The sequence below is a fragment of the Cibotium barometz genome, chromosome 12 (assembly GCF_041138505.1).
Source record: "Cibotium barometz isolate CiBa-2024 chromosome 12, ASM4113850v1, whole genome shotgun sequence".
NCBI lineage: Eukaryota > Viridiplantae > Streptophyta > Polypodiopsida > Cyatheales > Cibotiaceae > Cibotium > Cibotium barometz.
The window spans coordinates 39,110,975-39,131,127 of NC_141057.1; the positions used below are offsets into that span (position 1 = coordinate 39,110,975).

Below are 20,153 nucleotides of genomic sequence, written 5' to 3' on the forward strand. Positions count from 1 at the left end.
TATGGACTATTTGAATTAAAAGCTTATTTTTATACTTGACGTTGATTTTGATTAATTTGAATATGCATGCTGCCTTGAGAGATTATGGACTAGAGATAAGTGTAAGATGATATATATGACTTATAATTGCTTTGTTTTGGAATGAATGATTGATATGCATGTGTATGGTTAGACTCAACATGAGAATGAGATTAAGGCCGGCCGTCCTTAGACAGGGAACGCCGAATTGTGAACGAGATTGATGCCCTCTAGGAACCATGTGGTAGAACCCAGAGAGGGTGAGATGAGATGGAGACGAACCCGGGATGACCGCGATGTCCAATGTGGAGGTTGGGTGGATGGGCATCGGAGAAAGACCTAGATTTTTGGCTAGATTTTGATCATTATGACTAACCATGTTGTCGAGCATGGTGATAATGACATAATCTTTGAGATAGATACATATGCTTTATTTAATAGAGATTTATATTATGTGAATGTTTGTTTGAGATTCTACGATTCTTTGCTTATGTGATAAGAATCTTAGATATGACGTGTGCTTATTTTTCTATTTGAGAGGATTGATTTAATTGTATTGCTATGTAGAAATAGCACGATTAAGTGAGTTCTAATGTTTTCTTAGATTAAGTTATACAATTAAGATATGGCTAGGTTTGGAACCGTCACAACCTTTGATATAACCAAATAAGATATGGCTAGATTTGGAACCGTCACAACCTTTGATATAACCAATGGACCCACAAGCAATTAGCTATGAAGTTCTAGGCCTAGCTAATCCACAATTATTGGGGTATTACCCAATAATTCCTTTGGCACACCCATGGAAAGACTCCACCAAGGTACGTCTCATCCAATGGGGCTAAATGCAATAAGCCATGAAGTTTTAGGCCCTGGTCCAAACCAATGGACTCAAATGCAATAAGCCATATTACAGGTATATATTTTATTATATTTTTGATGAATTAATAATCGTAGAAAAATATACTTGATTTCATGCGTGCATGAATCGACTGAATGGAATATGCAAATGTGTACAAGGTTATTGTATGTGCAAGTGTGCACAAAGTTATTTCATGTGTAAAAGCCCATTAGCATTTATATTTGGACAAAGGTTTTGATATGTATAAACCTTAGGAACTTTCATATGGTTAATAATATGTAAAGAAATACCTAATAAAAGTAGGGAAAGCAAGCCCAAATTGTACGCACATCTATTATTAGCTCCTTGGGCTATTTTTATGAATACAATTCTCTAAATACTCATGTCGTGGAAGTGGAGCTACACGCATGGGGGGGAGGGGGGGAGATTGCACCCAATCTTGTCTTAATGGTGATGTTATTCTATTTCTCTTGTCTTATGCTATGCTATGCTCTTTAATATCAATTTAATTCAAGTCTTTGTTTTAATTTTTGATGTATTTTGTGAGTTTTTAATTATTTCTTCAAGAAGTACAAAGGGTCTTGGATAGTGGTATCAGAGCTTTGGATTAATTCAAGCTTCTTGAAGCCGGTCAAAGACTTGTGGACAAAGAGGTGAAAGAGACAAAGGCAAAGGTAATTTTGTAAATTTTCAATTTAATTTGAAAAATAATATGGGTTTAAGGTTATGTATGGTTAAAAGAAGGCTTGTTTTTAACCATTGGATAACAAATTCCCATCAATCTATTATCCAAAGGGTAAAGCAAGGTGGAAAACCATTAGTGGGTTTGTAAAAACTACAAAACAACCTTCCTCAACTCTAACCTCTTCATAATCCGTCCATATGGATCGAATCAATAAATTGAGGAGGTCAAATCTTTGATTTCAAAATTTCTAAACCTATCTGCTACTCAATTTCTATAATGGAGGGCTCTAACTTTTTCTTATTTCCTTTCTCCACAAATCTGTGCATTGGTGGATTTATCTTTTTAATGAAACAAGGAAAATTTATTTTCTTTTCATAATTATTATTTTTTCTAACTTTAATCCTCTTCTCCTCCACCCACGGGTGGCAACACGGCAATCTCAGGAGGCCTTCTTTTCCCTTCCATTCGGCAATGGCAAAGCAAAAAAAAAAAAGCACAGCACGCTGTTTGTAAAAGAAGACAAGCTCATTAAGATATAGCCTTTATAAAATATAAAATATATAAGCTCTTTTTTTTTGTTGCATAGCGTGTTGGTGGCGAGTTTTATTTTTCACTCTCTCTTCTTCATTTTCCACTTCACATGGTTTACTTTCATAGTGGGCCGCCATGGAGAATATAGCCATCATGAATTTATTTTAAAAAGGTTAAACTATTAAGCTTTAAAATATTTCTTAAGCTCTAAAAGCTTATATTATTACAAGCTTAACATATATATATATATATATATATATATATATATATCAAAGCCTTATGTTTTAAAGCTTTATAATATAAGCTCTAAAACATATATTATAAAGCTTCTTCTTTTTTATAAAGCTTAGGCTTTAACATTTTTGTTTTAATTTTATTTATTTATTTATTTAGAAAAAAAGAGGGCCATAACACTCAAGCATAGGCTTCAAGTGAATTCAACACCACACGGATTACAAGGAAACACAAATTCGAGTAAACTCAAGATCTTCAAAGTATTATCCAAGGCTCAAGATCTTCAAAGTATTATCCAAGACTCAAGATCTTCAAGCGGATTCAACACCACGGATTACAAGGAAACACAAATTTGAGTAAACTCAAGATCTTGGGTTGTGGGGTCTCTCTCTCTCTCTCTCTCTCTCTCTCTCTCTCTCTCTCTCTCTCTCTCTCTCTCTGAGATTTTCACATGGCTCCTCACTCTTTGGAGTCTCACATCTTCTCTTGTCTTCAGTCTTCTTGTCGTGGCAGCATCTCTCCACGTGTCCATCCTTCTTTCAGTCTTCTTGTGGCAGCTTCTCTTCTTGTGGTAGCTTCTCTTCTCATGTCCATGTCTTCCTTTAGATCTTCTTGGTGTGGATCTTCCTCTTGGAAAGCGATATTCTTCTTCTTTCATGGCTGGGGCCATGAGCTTGTCTGTCAGGTCTTCTTGCTCCATGTGAGCAACATGTTTCAATGTTTTGCTGACAGTTCCTTTGGGCTTTTGATGTTCATCTTGTGTCATTATGCAATGCAAACCCAAATTTCTGTGGGAGGTCTTACCTCTTGCCTTATTCTGGACAAGGGCAGTGTATGATCCCATATTTACACTGATGCAATGTGCCAAATACATAATGCGTATAGCATCCATTCTCATGCACATTCCAAAATGCAACTTTGGCTGTGAATAATCTTGAATTTGAGTGAGATTTACAGGCATTAACCAAGGGTTAAATGCAAAATGATGATTATCACAATTTTATCAGTACAATTTTCTTGGAAATTACATTAAATTGGCGGGATGGTTGGAGTATCAAACCAACTCCGATTTGCAATCTGAAGTTATAGGGATCTGTATCAGATACCTAATGGTTAATTTGAACCCTCAATTGTACCAAAATACAGTGATTAGCACTGATTAATCACTGATTAGCAAATTAATCCACTATTTTGTGTGCAGAAAACAGAGTATGCGGGGAGTCCAGATCTGGTGCCTTAGACTTCAAATGAGCTCAAATGCTTTCAAAGCCATCAATAGCAATGAGTCTAGTAGAGGATTAAGCCAATAAACACAAGATTTGATCAAATATTGAAAGCTTAATCTCTGTTTTACCAAAGTCACCTGCAAATTTGATGAAGAGCTTGGATCTCATTGTAGACTTGATGAAACTGAATTCTGTCTTCACCAGCTTGTAGAGCATGCTTGAAAACACCTTGGGCTAAGAGGAATTAGAGTGATTCACCCTGAGTGTGTGTAGATTTGAGATCTTCTGCTGAAAAACAGAGCCTGCTAAAACAGCGATTTCTCCTTCATCCGGCGACGGTTTGCCACGTTGTTTGGATGAGCTTGAAGAGCTATGAGATACCTATCATGTGCTGGAAGGGTTTGGCCTAATTTTATGTGTGCAAGGAGAGGGAGCTCTTCCACTGGCTGGGGGTACAGAGGTGAGTTGAAAAAAGAGAGAAAATTATAATTTTCTACTAATCCTAATTAACAAAATAATTAGCAAGATAATGGGCTCACAAATTAGCATGGCTCTGATCCCATGTTGAAATTAGGGCATTGTGATGAGCTATGGTAGATCAAACACTAGAATCAACATCATTAACAAAGTGATTAGCAAATAATTAAGACGTAATTAGTGGGTAATTAACAAATAGATTAATGTAGGCATGGATACTCAAAAACCAGCAAATTCTCATTAGGGCTATGCCTCAATTTATAGAGTTTACATCAAGCATCTAATCCCACTGATTTCTCCATGATTCACTCCACCTCTTTTCCCTGATTCTCTCCACCTCTTCACTTTTCCCAGAATATCTCCACACTTCCCAGAATATCTCCACACTTCCTAAATCTTCTCATGCTACCCTTTATTCTCTCCCAGTAGATTCTTCTCACCTTTTCACAGGTTCTTTCACATTTACACATCCTCTTTTACAGCCTCTAACCAAGGGCTTGTTCCTGCACACACCCTATTCACTTGTATTTTCAACATGGACGTTCTTCTTAGGGCCTTCAGAGTTCAACATTTGGGTTGCAGCTTCTAACCTGCAGATACCACATTAGCTTTTAACCTCTGCAGATGCCACGTCAGCTTCCGATTTGCTGAGTCAGCTATCAGAGTTAGCAGTCTGAATTAACCGTCTAAATCAGATGTCGGAGTCAACTGTCTGAATTAGATGTCAGACTCAACTATCAGAGTTGATCATCAAAATCAGAGTCAGCTATAGGAATCAGCTTGTAAGCAAGAGGAGTATAGTTCATCCTATCCATTAAGCACTAATGGATTCTTTCCAAAGCTTTGGAAAAGCTTCTTTCTCTTCAAAAAATCTCTGAAACAAATTTCCCTACTTGGCAGACAAAGGTAAGATTTCTTCTCATGCAAGATGGGGTCTGGGAGATTGTCTCCTATGATTTAGGTCTTTAATTTAGCCAAGCCTATAAAAGGGGCCCTCGTACTTCATTTCAACTTAGTCAAAGAAGTACTCATGCCAATCATTCTTGTACTTTTAACTCTCACACACTCACTTTGAGTCGCTATCACACTCTACACAATCTCCAAATGAAAAATACATACCCATCCACTCCCAATAAGGCAATGAGCTGGATAGTGAATTGAAAACCAAGCAGCCCATTCCCATGAGGATTAGAAACGGGAGTAGGGAATCCAAGTGCGGTAATAAAAAAGAGAAAATGAAGACAAGAACTACTATGTACAAACACATGCCAAGGTTCTTGCCAGAATTAAGTGCCCAAAAGGCAGGTGTGAAAACCCTGGATCACTATGTACTCTTATTACCTACTATTTCCTTATAATCCACCAACACATTGAGCCATTCTCCCCTTGTCTAATGTCTTGTTGCCCAATTGTGTACCAATTTGAATTTTCTTGTGGCACCATTGGTTTGGGTGCGATGGGCATCCAGAAACTCTCCTTAAGGATTTTGAGTCTTCATGAAGAGAGATGTTAAAAATCTTGGATCTTTCAATTCGGTCCTTCTACCTACAAACACATGTATAATGATGTCACCAAAAGAATCTAGAACCTCTAGCCCCCCCCCCATTGGTGATCTGTGTATGCTTGCAAACACCTTGGGTTGCACTTGAGGTCGGCATAAGGGTTAAGGGTGGGGTCTAAAGTGGAATCGTAATGAGTCTAAGAATGAGTTCTTCTTGCTTTGCATGTGAGGCCCAATAGTTCTTCTTTGTGAAGCCACCAAGTCTCCATACTTACACCATTATCACCCTCTTCTTACATGGATAATTGTACCAATACTATCACATGTCATCGAGATATACTCTTTCAATCATTCTCACTTGCATTCTTAGTATAAGTTTCAAAAGAATGGTGAAGAGTCTTGATGAGCTCCACCTAATCATAGAAAGCATCTATTGGTAGCCCATGGGACATGAACTATGTTGGCTAGTAAAGACCATGCCCAACCTCCTTTTGATCTCTAAGATGCTAAATTAGACTCAATGGAGCTCATAAGCTTTTGGGGAACCTCAAAGAGGCACAAAGAACTCCTAATAAAGCCCTAAGAGGCTCACATGAGCTTCAAGGAAGTCCAATGGAAGTTTAACATACTTAAGATGCTATATGGGCTCGAGAAAATTATGGACTCAAGAGGACATGGGGGGTACCCTTGCTCTACTCATCTAACAAGAGCTTAGTTTGGTGAAAATATATTCAAAAAATATAAATGGAGGCTCCAAGTAGATTAAGGAGCCTTTTGTACGAGCATATTAAACCCTTATCCTCACATGCAAAAAATTGTCAATGTGGTCAAAAATAGATAATATTCGTGTGCTACAGTACACGTAATAGTTAATTAATATAGTTGTTATACATATGAAAAAGAACAAAAGACATAAAAAATAAATTCAAAGTATATGAAAACCATACTAGTCACGTACTTGATTGCAGGGATTCTATTTTTTCTTATTCTTCCTTGTATTGATAGCTAATCTACTAGTCAAAATTTCTTTTGTTTATGATGAATTTCGAAGAGTTATATCAACCTTGAAATTGTTTTCCAAGGCCTTAAATTGTTCTTTTAAGCAATTTCTTTTGTTTTTGTCACAATGATAGTTTTGTAATGTGGCCATTCTTTTGTCAATGATGAACTCTTGAGAGGGTATATCAACCTTGAAATCATTTCCTAAGGCCTTAAATTTATCTTTTTTGAGGAATTGCTTTTATTTTTGTCCCAATGATAGTTATGTAATGTGGACCATTTTTACATCTTTTGTAATGATGGACTCATAGTTAAAGTTTTATGATATTTTGTATTAAAGATTTCGTGATATTTTTGTATCAAAGATTGTGAAGAATTCCTTAATACAAAATTCTCAATTTTTTCAAGGATAGCTTCCTAAATATTTTTTAATAGAATCCTTTTGTAATGATGATTTCATAGTTAGAGCTTCATGACATTTTCGTATCGAAGATTGTGAAGATTTCCTTAGTACAATATTCTCATTTTTTTCAAGGATAGCTTCCTATTTTAGTTGTTTGTAAGACCCAAGGAACCCCAACTCATCATCCTTAAGCGAACCCTCACACCAAGGAGATATATCATTTTATCCACCTCTTTCAAATTGCAAGGTTTCTAGTTGGGCCATATTCTCTTACAAGTTGAATATGTAGAGTATATTTTTAAGGGGTTTGATTTGAGGTGTATATTTTTAAGGGGTTTGATTCTTTTAGATGATTCCATCTTAAGATAGCTAAAGACTTTCAATCTAAAGCATATACTTGTATATTTGGCACCTGCTTTTGAAATGTTTACGAGATATTATTATGCTATTTTTAAATTTGAACAAAGTAATGTTTAGAGGTAATATTGATGAAATAGTCATTTAATTTGGTTTGATTACTGCACTTTTCATACTAAATAATGGAGGTCTAGCTATTGTAAGTTGAAAGGCCTTTGTGAAGCTTAATTCTAGTGCTAGATCCAAGAGCATGAGGGTGTTAGGAGGTGGATCCTTCAAATAACTAGCTTGGGATTAAATTTAGGCTGACAACGCTTGTCATAATTTAGCAATCAGTATATTACTTTAGGATTAGAGAGTATTGGATATTGGTTTAGGATTAGAGTTAGTTCTCAAGGTACGAAAGCATTAAGGATGGACTCCATTTTTTTAAAAGATTTTTGTAAGAGAATCTCTTTGTTTTTAATTGATTTTGAGGGTAGCTATATAGTGTAAAGACAAGATTATATATATGTATATATATACGCACATATATATATACACGCACACACACACGTATACACACACACACACACACACACACACATGTGTATATATATATATATATATATATATATATATATATACATATGTATATATATACATATATATGTATATACACATATATATATACATATGTATATACATATACATATACACATATATATATATACATATATATATATATATACATATGTATATACATATATATGTATAAACACATATACATATATATATACATGTGTTTATACATATATATGTATATATATATGTATATGTATATATATATATACATATATATGTATATATATGTGTGTGTGTGTGTGTGTGCGTATTTATATATCCACACACACACACACACACACACACACACATATTACATTATATTATATCTATTCTATCAAGCACAAGTTTCTCCCCCTACCACGTGTCACTTTCTCTAACCAATTTCCTTTCCATGTGGCCAAAGGAGAAGAGGGATAGAGCCAAGGGAGAAAGGAGAGAGATTCATGCTACCCCTTCTCAAATTTGAATTTTCTCATCTCATGTCATTTCAATTTTTGAAAGGAGAGCTATCCCTTCTTATCTTATGATTTTCTTGAGAGAAAAAATAAGGGCCTCCTTCTTAAAAGATGAGCTTCATGAAGAAAACTTCAATGTGTAGGTATTTATCTCTCTCTCATTGTAAAGAAAAGACAAAAGGTACACCTCAACATGCATCCCACCTATTAAAATGTAATATTAATTAAATTTATGTGTGTATGTGTGTCTATTTTTATATATATATAAATACATATATATAGACATATGTCTCTAAATATCAAAAAACATAATATTATAGATAATATATATTTACATGTGCGTGCAAGAGAGAGAGAGAGTGAGTGTGTGTATGTGTGTGCACGTGCGTGTGTGTGTGTGTGAGAGAGAGAGAGAGAGAGAGAGAGAGAGAGAGAGAGAGAGAGTTAGAAGTCAACGTGTGTGCGGGGAGAGAAGCGTGTGTGTATTAGTGCATGTGCAGGTGTGTGTGTGTGTGTGTGTGAGAGAGAGAGAGAGAGAGAGAGAGAGAGAGAGACTTAGAAGTCAACGTGTGTGCGGGGGGGAGAAGCGTGTGTGTATTAGTGCATGTGCAGGTGTGTGTGTGTGTGTGTGTGTGAGAGAGAGAGAGAGAGAGAGAGAGAGAGAGTTTCAACATTTGAGAGAGAGTGCGTGTGTGTATGAGAGAGAGAGGGAGGGTGCATGTACGTGTGTGTGTGTGTGAGAGAGAGAGAGAGAGAGAGAGAAGAAGAAGAAGAAGCTTTTTTAACGTCGTAGGAACAATCCCAAGAGACTAAATATGATCTATCCGATGGGACATGTTGAATAACAGCTCCATGAGCTAACTAACCTATCACACGGGTGATAAAAGGTTATTCCATTTTATTTATTAACCCACACACCCAATGAAGAAGCTTTTTTTAACGTCGTAGGAACAATCCCAAGAGACTAAATATGATTTATCCGGCAGGAGTGAGATTCAAACATGGGATGTGTTGAATAACAACTCCATGAGATAACCAATCTACCACACTTGGGTGATAAAAGGGATAGCCCGTTTTGTTTATTTACCCACACACCCAATGAAGAAGCTTTTTTTAACGTCGTTGGAACAATTCGAGGAGATCAAATATGATCTATCCGATGGGAGTGAGATTTGAACACGGGATGTGTTGAATAACAACTAGCCCATTTTTTATATTTACCCACACACCCAATGGAGAGAGAGAGAGAGAGAGAGAGAGAGAGAGAGAGAGAGAGAGAGTACATGCTTGTGCGTGCATGTGTGTGTGTATGTATGCATATGCGTATGTGTGTGTGTGTGTGTGAGAGAGAGAGAGAGAGAGAGAGAGAGAGAGAGCGTGTGTGAGTGAGTGAGAAAGAGAGAGAGAGAGAGAGAGAGAGAGAGAGAGCGTGTGTGAGTGAGTGAGAAAGAGAGAGAGACATAGAATTTCTATGTGTGAGAGAGTGTGTGTTTGCATTAGTGCATGTGTGGGTATGTACATGTGTGTGTGTGAGAGAGAGAGAGAGAGGGGGGGGGGAGAGAGAGTATGGTGTATGCATGTGTGCGTACATGTGTATGCGTGTGTGTTTGAGAGAGAGTGAGATGGGGGAAGGCCTTGGAGAGAGAGAGAGAGAGAGAGAGAGAGAGAGAGAGAGAGAATAAAAGTAGATTTTAATAAAAGGGTGTATATATATATATATATATATATGTATGTATGTATACGTATATATATATCTATACACATACATATACATACATTCAAACATAAGTATATGTATATGTATACACATACACATACATATATATATATATATATATGTACGTATGTACATATATGTATAAAAAAATACATACATACATACATACATACATACATGTATATATGTATGTATGTATACATACATACATACATTCATATGTATATATATATTATAATAGAACGTAGTTTCTATGTGTGTGAAAGAGTGTGTATGCGAGACGGGTGTGAGAAACGAGAGAGAGAGTGCATGTGTAAGTGTGTGCGTGTGAGAGAGGGTTGTGTCTATGTACGTGATAGAGACAGAAAGATAATACATATGTGAGAGAAAGACACACATATATGCGTATATATGAGAGAGTTTCACATAAACACATACACACATGTACACATACATACACACTTATACACGCGCATACACTCACTCACATGTACTTGTACATTATCCATATACATAGATGCATACACATATATACACATATGCATACAAGAAAAAACTTTATGCGGCATCAACGCTCGGCTTGTATTTATATTTATATTTATATTTATGTAAACAAGCAAAGACAAGCTTGAGCCATGTGGCAATGAGCCAAAACATGCCTTCCTAGCGTAGATATCTATGAGTAAGTGCGCGCGCGCGCCGGCTGATGATGGAACGCAAAAGTTTATTGCGTTGAAAAGTCGAGATTTATAGTTATATGTGCTGTTTGCAGTGTCGCCAAGAGAGCCTAAAATCAAGCAGTTTTGCATACAGCAAGAAACGCAAGCTTTTTGCAAGCTTCAGACATCATCAAAGTCCAGCAGTTTTGAATGCACCAAGCACTTCAAGCTTTTTTCTGGCTACTTAATCCAGGCAAGCTTCTTCTGATCATCATAATCACCTTTGTTTATGTTGTTCTTAACATGCAAAATCAATGATTAGGGTTTTTGTAGACTAAACCTTCGATTAGCATGTAGTAAAGACTAACATCTAATTAGGGTTTCTTTAATCTTTGAAGAACAAAACGGTGATTAGTCTCCTTCTCTCTTTTTCAATTATCAGGAAATAAACCGAACAGCAACATTTTTATTCAGCATTGAAGGCTCGTTGCAGGCAAACCCTGCTCCAATTGGTTTTTAGGTCCTCATCCTGCTGAAACAATCTCATCGTAATATCTTTGGAAGAAGATTAAGCTTAATCACATACGCTTGCAATCCTCATAGTTACAAAACCTTAGCTTTTTGATCATAACTTACCTTGCTTCTGCCAGTTTGAAAACCCTAACATCGATCAAACATTTTCATGATTTTTGTTATCACTTGCAATCCCTTACTTTGATAACAATTCTTGCAGAACCTAATTCTGCTTAAAGTTAACCTACCCTTACTAATGTCAGCTTTGAAATCCTAAGCATTCTCATAACTCCAAAGATTGAACTCAATCCAGCTTTGTTTCTTTTAACCCATGACCTGTTTGAAAACCCTAACTTTCCTTACACCAAGTCTATCATCTGTTTGCAAACCCTAACCCTGCTGAAATAAGCCTGATCACTTGTTGGCAAACCCTAACCTTCCTTAAACAATCTCCTGAAAAGCACCAAAGCCTTAGAAATGCCTCCCAACCTCAACAGGCTTACAACCATCAGTCGCCAGCCGTCCTTAAGAGATTATGAGCCCCATCGCCATAAGGTTTCATTGAGTTCCATTCTGGATTCTCATTCTCAGGATGCAAGCAATGCACTGCAATTGTCTAGCACGCAAGATGGGACTGACTTTGAAGGCAGCTTCAGAATTCTGCTTTACGACACACCTTCTCATAAAGTCAAGGAGCTGGTGTTTTCAGCAGAAGAGGATTTTGATTCGAACATTCTCAACATTCTTGAGCCCTGCAAAAGGCAAGCCCAAGCAGTTTCTTCTTCTCCAGAGAAGTCAGCAGATGAAGCAGCAAGTGCTCATGATTCTGATCCTCTTCTCTGCGAGGCCGCTTTGCGATGTGTGTTTGCTCAAGGGAACTCAGAATTCAGCATGCAGGAGAGGCAGGACCTTGCAGACAACGTGAAACGGGCATTTGTGCTATCAGAATCTGCTTTTCGTGAGGCCAAAAATCGTGCTGTCAAGGCTACTCGCTACAGACGAGCTGGTAAGTGACAAAGGTTTTTTACAAGTACACCTAGGAGACTCTAGGACCTTCACAGGCTTGATTTTCAGTAGGCTTTGAATTTTGGGGCTCTCATTCGGGGGACCTTGAATGCCTAGTTATTCAAGTTGCAAATTTCAAGACAATTGAGTAGCAAACTCTTTTTTTTCCAGAAGTTAAAGCTCATCTCGAAGACTTGCAGCAGGACAAGGGCTGGTCGTTAAACCCACAGCAGTTTGAGAGCTCTTCTCTTTATGACCAAAGCAAGTTGCATGAGATCAAGGAGCTTTCTAGTGTCGAGGCATCCTTGCAAACACTGCCTTCTTTCTCTGCACAGGTTCAAGTCTCCATTTTATCTGCTGAGGACTCGAGCAGCGATAGTCATTGCATTAAAAGGAGGTCTTGTTACGGGTGGTCAGAAGAATCCCAAGTGTACTGTACTGTGAAGGTTATACCTGCTGGTCAAAGCTTGAATGATGTGGATGATAAAAGTCCAGATCATATAACTAAGGAAGTAGGATGCGTAGGAGGACATGTAGAGTGGAATGATAAATCTCCATGGATTCTTGTGTCCAGGTACTTCTCACTTTAGGAATTTATATGGCAGGTGGTTTTGTTGCATTTGTGGATGATGAAATGACTCATGTTTTGAAGGGTTAATCCTTCAGGAATTTATATGCCAGGTGGTTTTGATACATTTGTGGTTTGATGAAATCAATTCATGTTTATGAAGGGTTAATCTTGAGATCTGCTCGAGAGAAGGAATTATTCTTGATTTTAGTGGTAAACCTTTGATGAAGTGATTTGGTTGAGATTGAATTAGACACATTTAAATCACATTGTCAAAATTATGCCATCCCTTTTTGCTACTATGTTTTTAAATTCTTGCTGTGGATGCTTTTTTGATTTCAAAGACACTTTGCTGATTTATATTGAGATCTTGCATGTTTTTCCAGTGTTCATGATAGATTGTGTATAAAAATGTGGAGAAAGAAAGCAAGGCTATCAAAAGAATCCAAAGAGCTAGAACTGTCGCTTCTGAGAAACATGAGCCAAAGAAAGAAAAAGGTAATCTATTGAAGTAATCTAGTGAAATTTGCCCAATCAATTAACCAAGTAAAATTCATGTTTTAGGGAAGTCAGAAGTATGATTTCAACAATCTTAACCTCCCCTATACTTTTTTTTGGTAGTGGTTCTTAATTTAGTGAAATTATATAACTCTCATGGTAAAAACTTTGATCTTACTGGTAAATTTGGCAACGAGTGTCACTTGCCCAACATGCTGACACGCTAATCCCCAATTTTAGGCTGTGTTTAGACACCTTTCTGGGGCAGTAAATAGCCAGGATTAATGTTAGGGATTTTACCCAAGGTAGTCAGAAGACGGTGGAGGACATTTACTGGCAATTCAGCATTTTATGGGTATTTTGGGATTTATATGTCCCAGGAACTGGCCGACAGCAGTCCACTTGGCCGACTGCAGCATAGGGGTAATTAGGAACCTATAAATAGGCATGATCACTTCCTTATGTAATCATCTGATCCCTCATAGGTGGGACAGGTCAGAGGCATAAATGTTACCTTTTGGAGGCCATGTTGGCTAGGATCTATGTACATCTTGATACATATATAAACACTGTTATAGCAACATATTTCTTTCTTCTCTCTGTTCATCCTTGCGTTTTTGCATAGTTGTCAATATAGGGAATTCTTCCTCATGTTACATTGGTATCAGAGCCTATTGGAAGTCCTAGAGGTGTTGAATTGGTGCAGATTTGGATACACACAGTACAAAGGTGGTTGTTTTGGTCCAGACAGGAAAACGCAGCCGAGTGGTTCTTCATCACTGGGTATTCTGGTGGTGCCAGAATGAGGGCAGCCATGGGGTATAGATCCCTTAGGTGGGTTATTGTGGATTCGCCCAGATGCTCAGCCCGGCAGCCAGGGTAGAAGGGTGAGGGGGTTGGAGGTTTCCTAGAAGGGATCTAGCTCTTAGCCCAAGGAGGGGACAAGAAGAGAACATGTGCACATTTCTCAAGACAGAACAAAGCATTAGAGATTGGAGCAATCCAAGGTTGCAACATAAGGTTTTCAAGACAAGATCCAAGTGGTCAAGAGTGCCTCAAGTTTTGGAAGCAGGACGCTAAGGATGGAGTCCATAGGCAATACAGGGATGATGATGGGATGTCACATGCACAACATGTGGACATGTTAATCCCCAGTTTTAGGCTGTGTTTAGGCACCTTTTTGGGGCATTAAACAGCCATGATTAGGTAGTTAGAAGAAGTTGGAGGACATTCACTGCAATTTGGCATTTTATGGGTATTTTGGGATTTATTCGTCCGAGGACCTGGGTGACAACAGTCCACCTGGCCGACTGCAGCATAGGGAGCATATAAATAGGCAATATCACTCTCTTTTGTAATCATCTGATCCCTTGTAGATGGGACAGGTCATAGGCATAGATGTTACCTTTTGGAGGCCATGTTGGCTAGGATCTATGTACATCTTGATACATATATACAGAAAACACTGTTACCGCAACATATCTCTCTCTTCTCTCTATTTATCTTTGCGTTTTTGCATAGTTCTTAATACAGGCAGTTCTTGCGCATGTTACATTGATATCATTACATTCATAGCAGAGCATGGTGGAAATCCTAGAGGTGCTGAATTGGTGCAGATTTGGAAACTCATAGTACAAAGGTGGTGGTTTTTGGTCCAGACAGGAAAATGCAACCAAGTGGTTCTTTATCATCAAGTATTCTGGTGGTGGTGCCACAATGAGGGCAGCCATGGGGTATAGAGGCCCCAGGTGGCCAGGGTACAAGGGTGAGGGGAGGAACAAGGGGTTGGAGGTTTCCAAGAAGGGATCTAGCTCTCAGCGCAAGAAAGGTAAAAGTTTTCAGCCCAAGGAGGAGACAAGAAGAACGTGGGCAGACCGAAATTTCCATTTGAACAGTACTCCATGGGGGATTTCAATTTTATAGATTTTTAATTTGCCATCCCTTAACTTGATCCACAGGGTCAAGAGTTAACAGTAGTAATCTGTCAGCACAATCCACTAATCTCATAGTGATTAGCTGAAGTCATTATCGTCATTCTAGTTACGAACATCAACACAGGAACTCATCCCATTCATCCTCATTGTGGATTTGCTCAGTTTATCGCTTTTCAACCAAAAATTCAAGAATCATCATTTTTTTTTCAATCAGATTTCTCAACATAGAACATAGCATGAGATATTGGAGCAATCCAAGGTTGTAGCAAAAGGTTTTCAAGATAAGATCCAAGTGGTCAAGAGTGCCTCAAGTTTTGGAAGTAGGATGCCGAGTCCACAGGCAGTAAGAGATGATGTCAGTCATCCAAGATCAGTTGGATCCCATCATCAAGCTTAGTAGGAGGGGATGTCACATGCACAACATGTGGACATGTTAATACCGAGTTTCAGGCTGTGTTTAGGCACCTTTTTGGGGCAGTAAATAGTGTGGTTTAATGTTCGGGATTTTACCCAAGGTAGTCAGACGAAGTTGGAGGACATTTACTGGTAATTTGGCATTTTATGGATAGTTTGGGATTTATTGAGGATCTAGCCGACAGTAGTCCACCTGTCCGAGTGTAGCATAGGGGTAATTAGGAGCCTGTAAATAGGCAAGATCACTTCCTTTTGAAAACATTATTTCAACAATATATCCTTTCTCTTCTCTTTGTTCCTCTTTGCGTTTTCGCATAGTGCATGTTACAATGAGACATCCATATGCATAAACGCTAGTAGCATTGCTCTGGTGATTCCTGGCTGGGATAGTTTGCATGCCATCTAGAAGTCAGAAAAAAGCACACAAAGGCATCCTATTGCTAATCATCACATTTTGTGTATGATGTAAGCTTTACTAAGTGGAAATGTCCTTGGAATTCTCTATGTAAGCTTTAGTCCATTGTGGAAAAGTGTGATGCAACAGATTAGAGAGCCCTAATCGTGATTAAATAACCATTAAAGAGAATAATTATTAGACAACACTTAATTCACACAACACAAAATGGACAAGACACCACACTATGGCCGGAACGGTCTCCAGCTTCACACCAATCCTTGTGGATCTCTCAAGCGTGGCCCAGTCTCACAAAGATTCCTACATGGAATTTTAGGCAAGGCCTAGTCTCACAAGGCTTGGATGCACCGCTCCTTGGTCTTCAAGGTTCTTCTAGGCTTCATGGGCAACTTCTCTTTGTTCTTCACGGCTTTCAGGCACTCTTCAATGAGAGAAACTCCGGCAAGGACACCGTCTTCAAGCTGTTTTACAGGTTTCCACGTGTCACAAAAATGCTCAAAAACTGAATTTAGGGTTTTTGGCATGTGGTCATACCTGTCTGTAGTGCTCATATACTGTATAAAGAGTGTAGCTCAGCTGAATGGATGCGCCTAGATTCCGGGAGATGGTCATGCACACCTACCAATGCTGAGTGTCGGGGGGCAGCCCATGTTACATCCCCATTAGGGTTAAGGGCTAGGGTCGTGTGCTAACCCAAGGTTAGGGTTAGGATTAACTCAAGATTAGGGTTAAGGGCTTAGCCAGGGCGTGGGGACTTAGAAGGTTCACACGTGGGCTAAGGGCGCTGGCAGGTCTAGATTGGCCAAGAGCGCTGACCTCTTCACTAAACATCTTCCTCGAGATTCTATTGATTAGCTCCTGACCCATATTGGAGTCAGTCCACTGTGCTGGAGCTGAGAGGAGGTGTTGGATTGTGTTCATTTCTAGTATTTATCCCATTTATTGCACCGTTTATGCAGTATATTTATGTGATGTATTTTACTCAGTCGTGAGTAATTTTTTCCACATTTTTAGGCACTTTTCCCTAGTCGTAGGTATTTTTCACTACTCGTGGGTTTCTTCTACTGGTCGACCTGGCTATTTGTGTTGTATATAAGAATAGGCTTTTTACTATTTAATTCATTCATCGTTTTGCTCAAGTGTTGGATCATTGTTGGCTGCTCCAAGTCTCTCCTTTGCTTTTGCTTGCTGCCTTCAACCATTCTCTCATGATTTGCATCAGGGTTCCTAGTTAGTTGCTTAGGAGTGAAAGAAGGCACATAGAGCTTCCGCGCATGTGACATTGACCTTGGTGTTCAAAGGGGAATTTGGTTGCTTCAAGGCTGGGTTGTAGTGGGCAAAGTCGGACATTCCACCTATGATCATGCTTAATGGAGGTTTTATGTGGGGTGTGCTTTGGTGGTATGGCACATTGAGTGTATTCTCATGTTGGATCTCATGAGGCCTTGTAGGTTTCTTGTTTGGAACACTCGATGCTTTGGCATAGTTAACCTTTGGTAACTGGGAGGAGCAATGTTAGAGCGTGAGTGACAACAAGATACGGGACTTTCGTAGTTGTCTGAGCATTGAAATGTCACTCGCAGGGTGACAAGTTTTATGATTCATCACACATTGGCCAAATGATATTGATGCATGAGGCAGCCTTGAAATTGTACATGAGAGAGAGAAGTTTGGAACCTCTCCGTCTTAGATTGCATGTCTTGACTAGTGGATGGTTGGACCGTTTGATACTCCAGCATGGACATAGTTCCACGGGGTTATTTTGATTCCATGACTTTGGAGTCTTGTGGATTTTTCACTTGTTCGATGGGGTGTAACCCATGGACTTGTTAGAGGTGGAATATGCTATAACCATTGTCCTTCAGGATCTCTATTAATGGGGTGGCGTGGAATTTTGGTAACCTTAAGTTCATTCCAATTTCGTGGGGTGAAAAGTAGCTGGAAGCCGAATGTTGTCTTCAAGCTGTTCGAGGACATGGAACATATGAAAAATTGATGGGGAGTTTTATGCTTGCCCTAAAAGTAGACATGAGTATCTACTGGTTATGTGTGAAAACACAATCTAACTAGACATGAGGATCTACTAGCTATGTGTGAAAACACAATCTCCGTTGAGCCTTAAACGAGGATTGGACAAGGGAGATCTTGTGGCTGGAATATTGTATTGGAAGTATATGGCACTTGGACTTGGTTGTGGCATGACTTGGTTGTGCATGGCACAACCAAGTACATGGCACTAGGACTTGGTTGTGCATTAAGTGAATTAGTGTTTGCCAACAACTAATGTAGGATTCCATTTGGTATGACAATTAAATTGTGTTATGGTTGATGTCCTATTGGTTGTTACACTTATAAGACTTGATGTCCTATTGAGATTCAGCTCTGAACGAGAGCAATTGGATCTTTGTAGCATGGTCTACAAAAGGAGTCTTACATTGGCCTAGGTAAGAGGCAGTAGACTTGAGTAGATGCTATGGACGGGTGTATGGATCCGAGGATTCGCTGACCTAGGCTTGTCTCCTTATGCATTCACGCGGAGGTGAATTGAGGGAAATATGTTACGTCCCGACGGACCTAGGATTAGGGCTAGGGGCGTGTGCTAACCCAAGATTAGGGTTAGGGTTAATCCAAGATTATGGTTAAGGGCTTAGCTGGGGCGTGGGGACCTGGAAGGTTTACACGTGGGCTAAGGGCGCTAACAGGATGAGGTCTAGATTGGCTAAGAGGTTATAATTAATAGCCTAGGTCTAATAATGGCTAAAAGCTTATAAATAAAGCAAAAAACCTTATAAAAAAAGAAAGGGCCGATAATAGCCAAGCTATTGCTATAAAAGTGACCTTGGGGACACTTATGAGTGAATTGACGTATCCATGCGGTAGACAAGGGGGGCGTGCAGGTGGGTGGTTCGGCCTAGTGGTATGGGACACTAGGTCGGGGCCATCGATACCAAGCTGGCTTGCGGGCAATCTGAACCTACGGCTGGGTGGTGAGTTGCTAGCCGCGTGTGATGTCGGGTCTATGAAACCTAATTAGGGTTTCGGTTCTAGGTCAGATAATTGTTGGGCATGCTTTGAGGAGACCTTACTGTGATATGCAGCGGAAGTCTTTGTATTGGGCGATCCTGTCACACAAATGCTCACACCGTCTTCTGTATCCTGAGTTTCGTGAGTTTAGCAATCCATTTCAATACTTCAAACTTTAAAGAGATGAGAGAGAGAGATATGAGAACTGTACACCAGATTGGGTCCCGAATTACCCACTGAAGGGCCCCCTATCCCGATAACGAGATAGTATTTGCTTTATTTCTTTAGAGAGAATGATTGTGGACTGTAGATAAGCCAAACGCAAGATCTCGGAGGATCGGAGAGTGGCTGATCTGTACACTGCTGTAGAAACACCTCGATGACCCGATCTCGAGCCTATGCACTCTTCCCAAGGGCATGAGGAAGGGCTGCACACCTGAGGCTGAGAGAAGAAGAAGGTGGACTGTTCTACACTATGTTAGAATGCTGAAAACACTTATGAATGCTGTGTTACCTTCACCAGATGACTGCTGCATGTATGGATGATGCACAGAAGGCTGGATGCTGATGCAAACTGTGGATTCAGGGCTGGTAACTGCTGCAAACTGTTGATTCAGGGCTGGAAATTGCTGTGGACAGAAACGCAGGTCTGTGGAGAAGCTGCTGGACTGAAACGCAGAGGTTTTGGGGCTGCTGGACAGAAACTGCAGGGTACTGATGCTGTTGGACAGAAACGCAGGAGTGTTGCTGTACGGCTGGATAAAAACGCAGGTCTGCTGGGCTGATTGCTGGCGTTGAACTGAGGCTTGACAGTATGCTGAATCAAGGCTGATAGGGCTGCTTTGATGCTGAAGACAGGCGCCTAGGGCTGACTGAAGCAAGGGGTTCTCAAGGGCTGGAGAAGCAAGCTTATGAGCTCCAAGGGCTGGATTAGTCTAGGGCTGAAGGCAATGATACTCCTAGGGCTGAGGAGGAGAGCTCTTAGCACAATGAAGACTGAATGAGAAACTAAGCTCTATGCAAGCCTATTTATACTAACTGGAGGTTGGTCA

General features: G+C 39.3%; 1 protein-coding gene across 7 annotated transcripts in view; it reads left to right on the top strand.

Annotated features, from left to right (window-relative positions):
- Positions 1–10,749: 10,749 nt before the first annotated feature.
- Positions 10,750–20,153, top strand: part of LOC147633381 (uncharacterized) — a 50,486-nt gene continuing 41,082 nt past the window's right edge. For 6 of the 7 annotated variants that reach the window (XR_015267103.1, XR_015267102.1, XR_015267101.1 and 3 more), the window contains exons 1-4: positions 10,750–10,983; positions 11,173–12,249; positions 12,420–12,822; positions 13,203–13,314. Coding sequence is in view for 4 of the 7 variants with exons in the window: in XM_086806443.1 (XP_086662569.1) it covers positions 11,721–12,249; positions 12,420–12,822; positions 13,203–13,314 (1,044 nt within the window). In the remaining 3 variants the exon portion in view is untranslated. The remainder of the gene's footprint in view (positions 10,984–11,172; positions 12,250–12,419; positions 12,823–13,202; positions 13,315–20,153) is intronic. The other variant, XM_086806447.1, reaches the window with a different exon arrangement.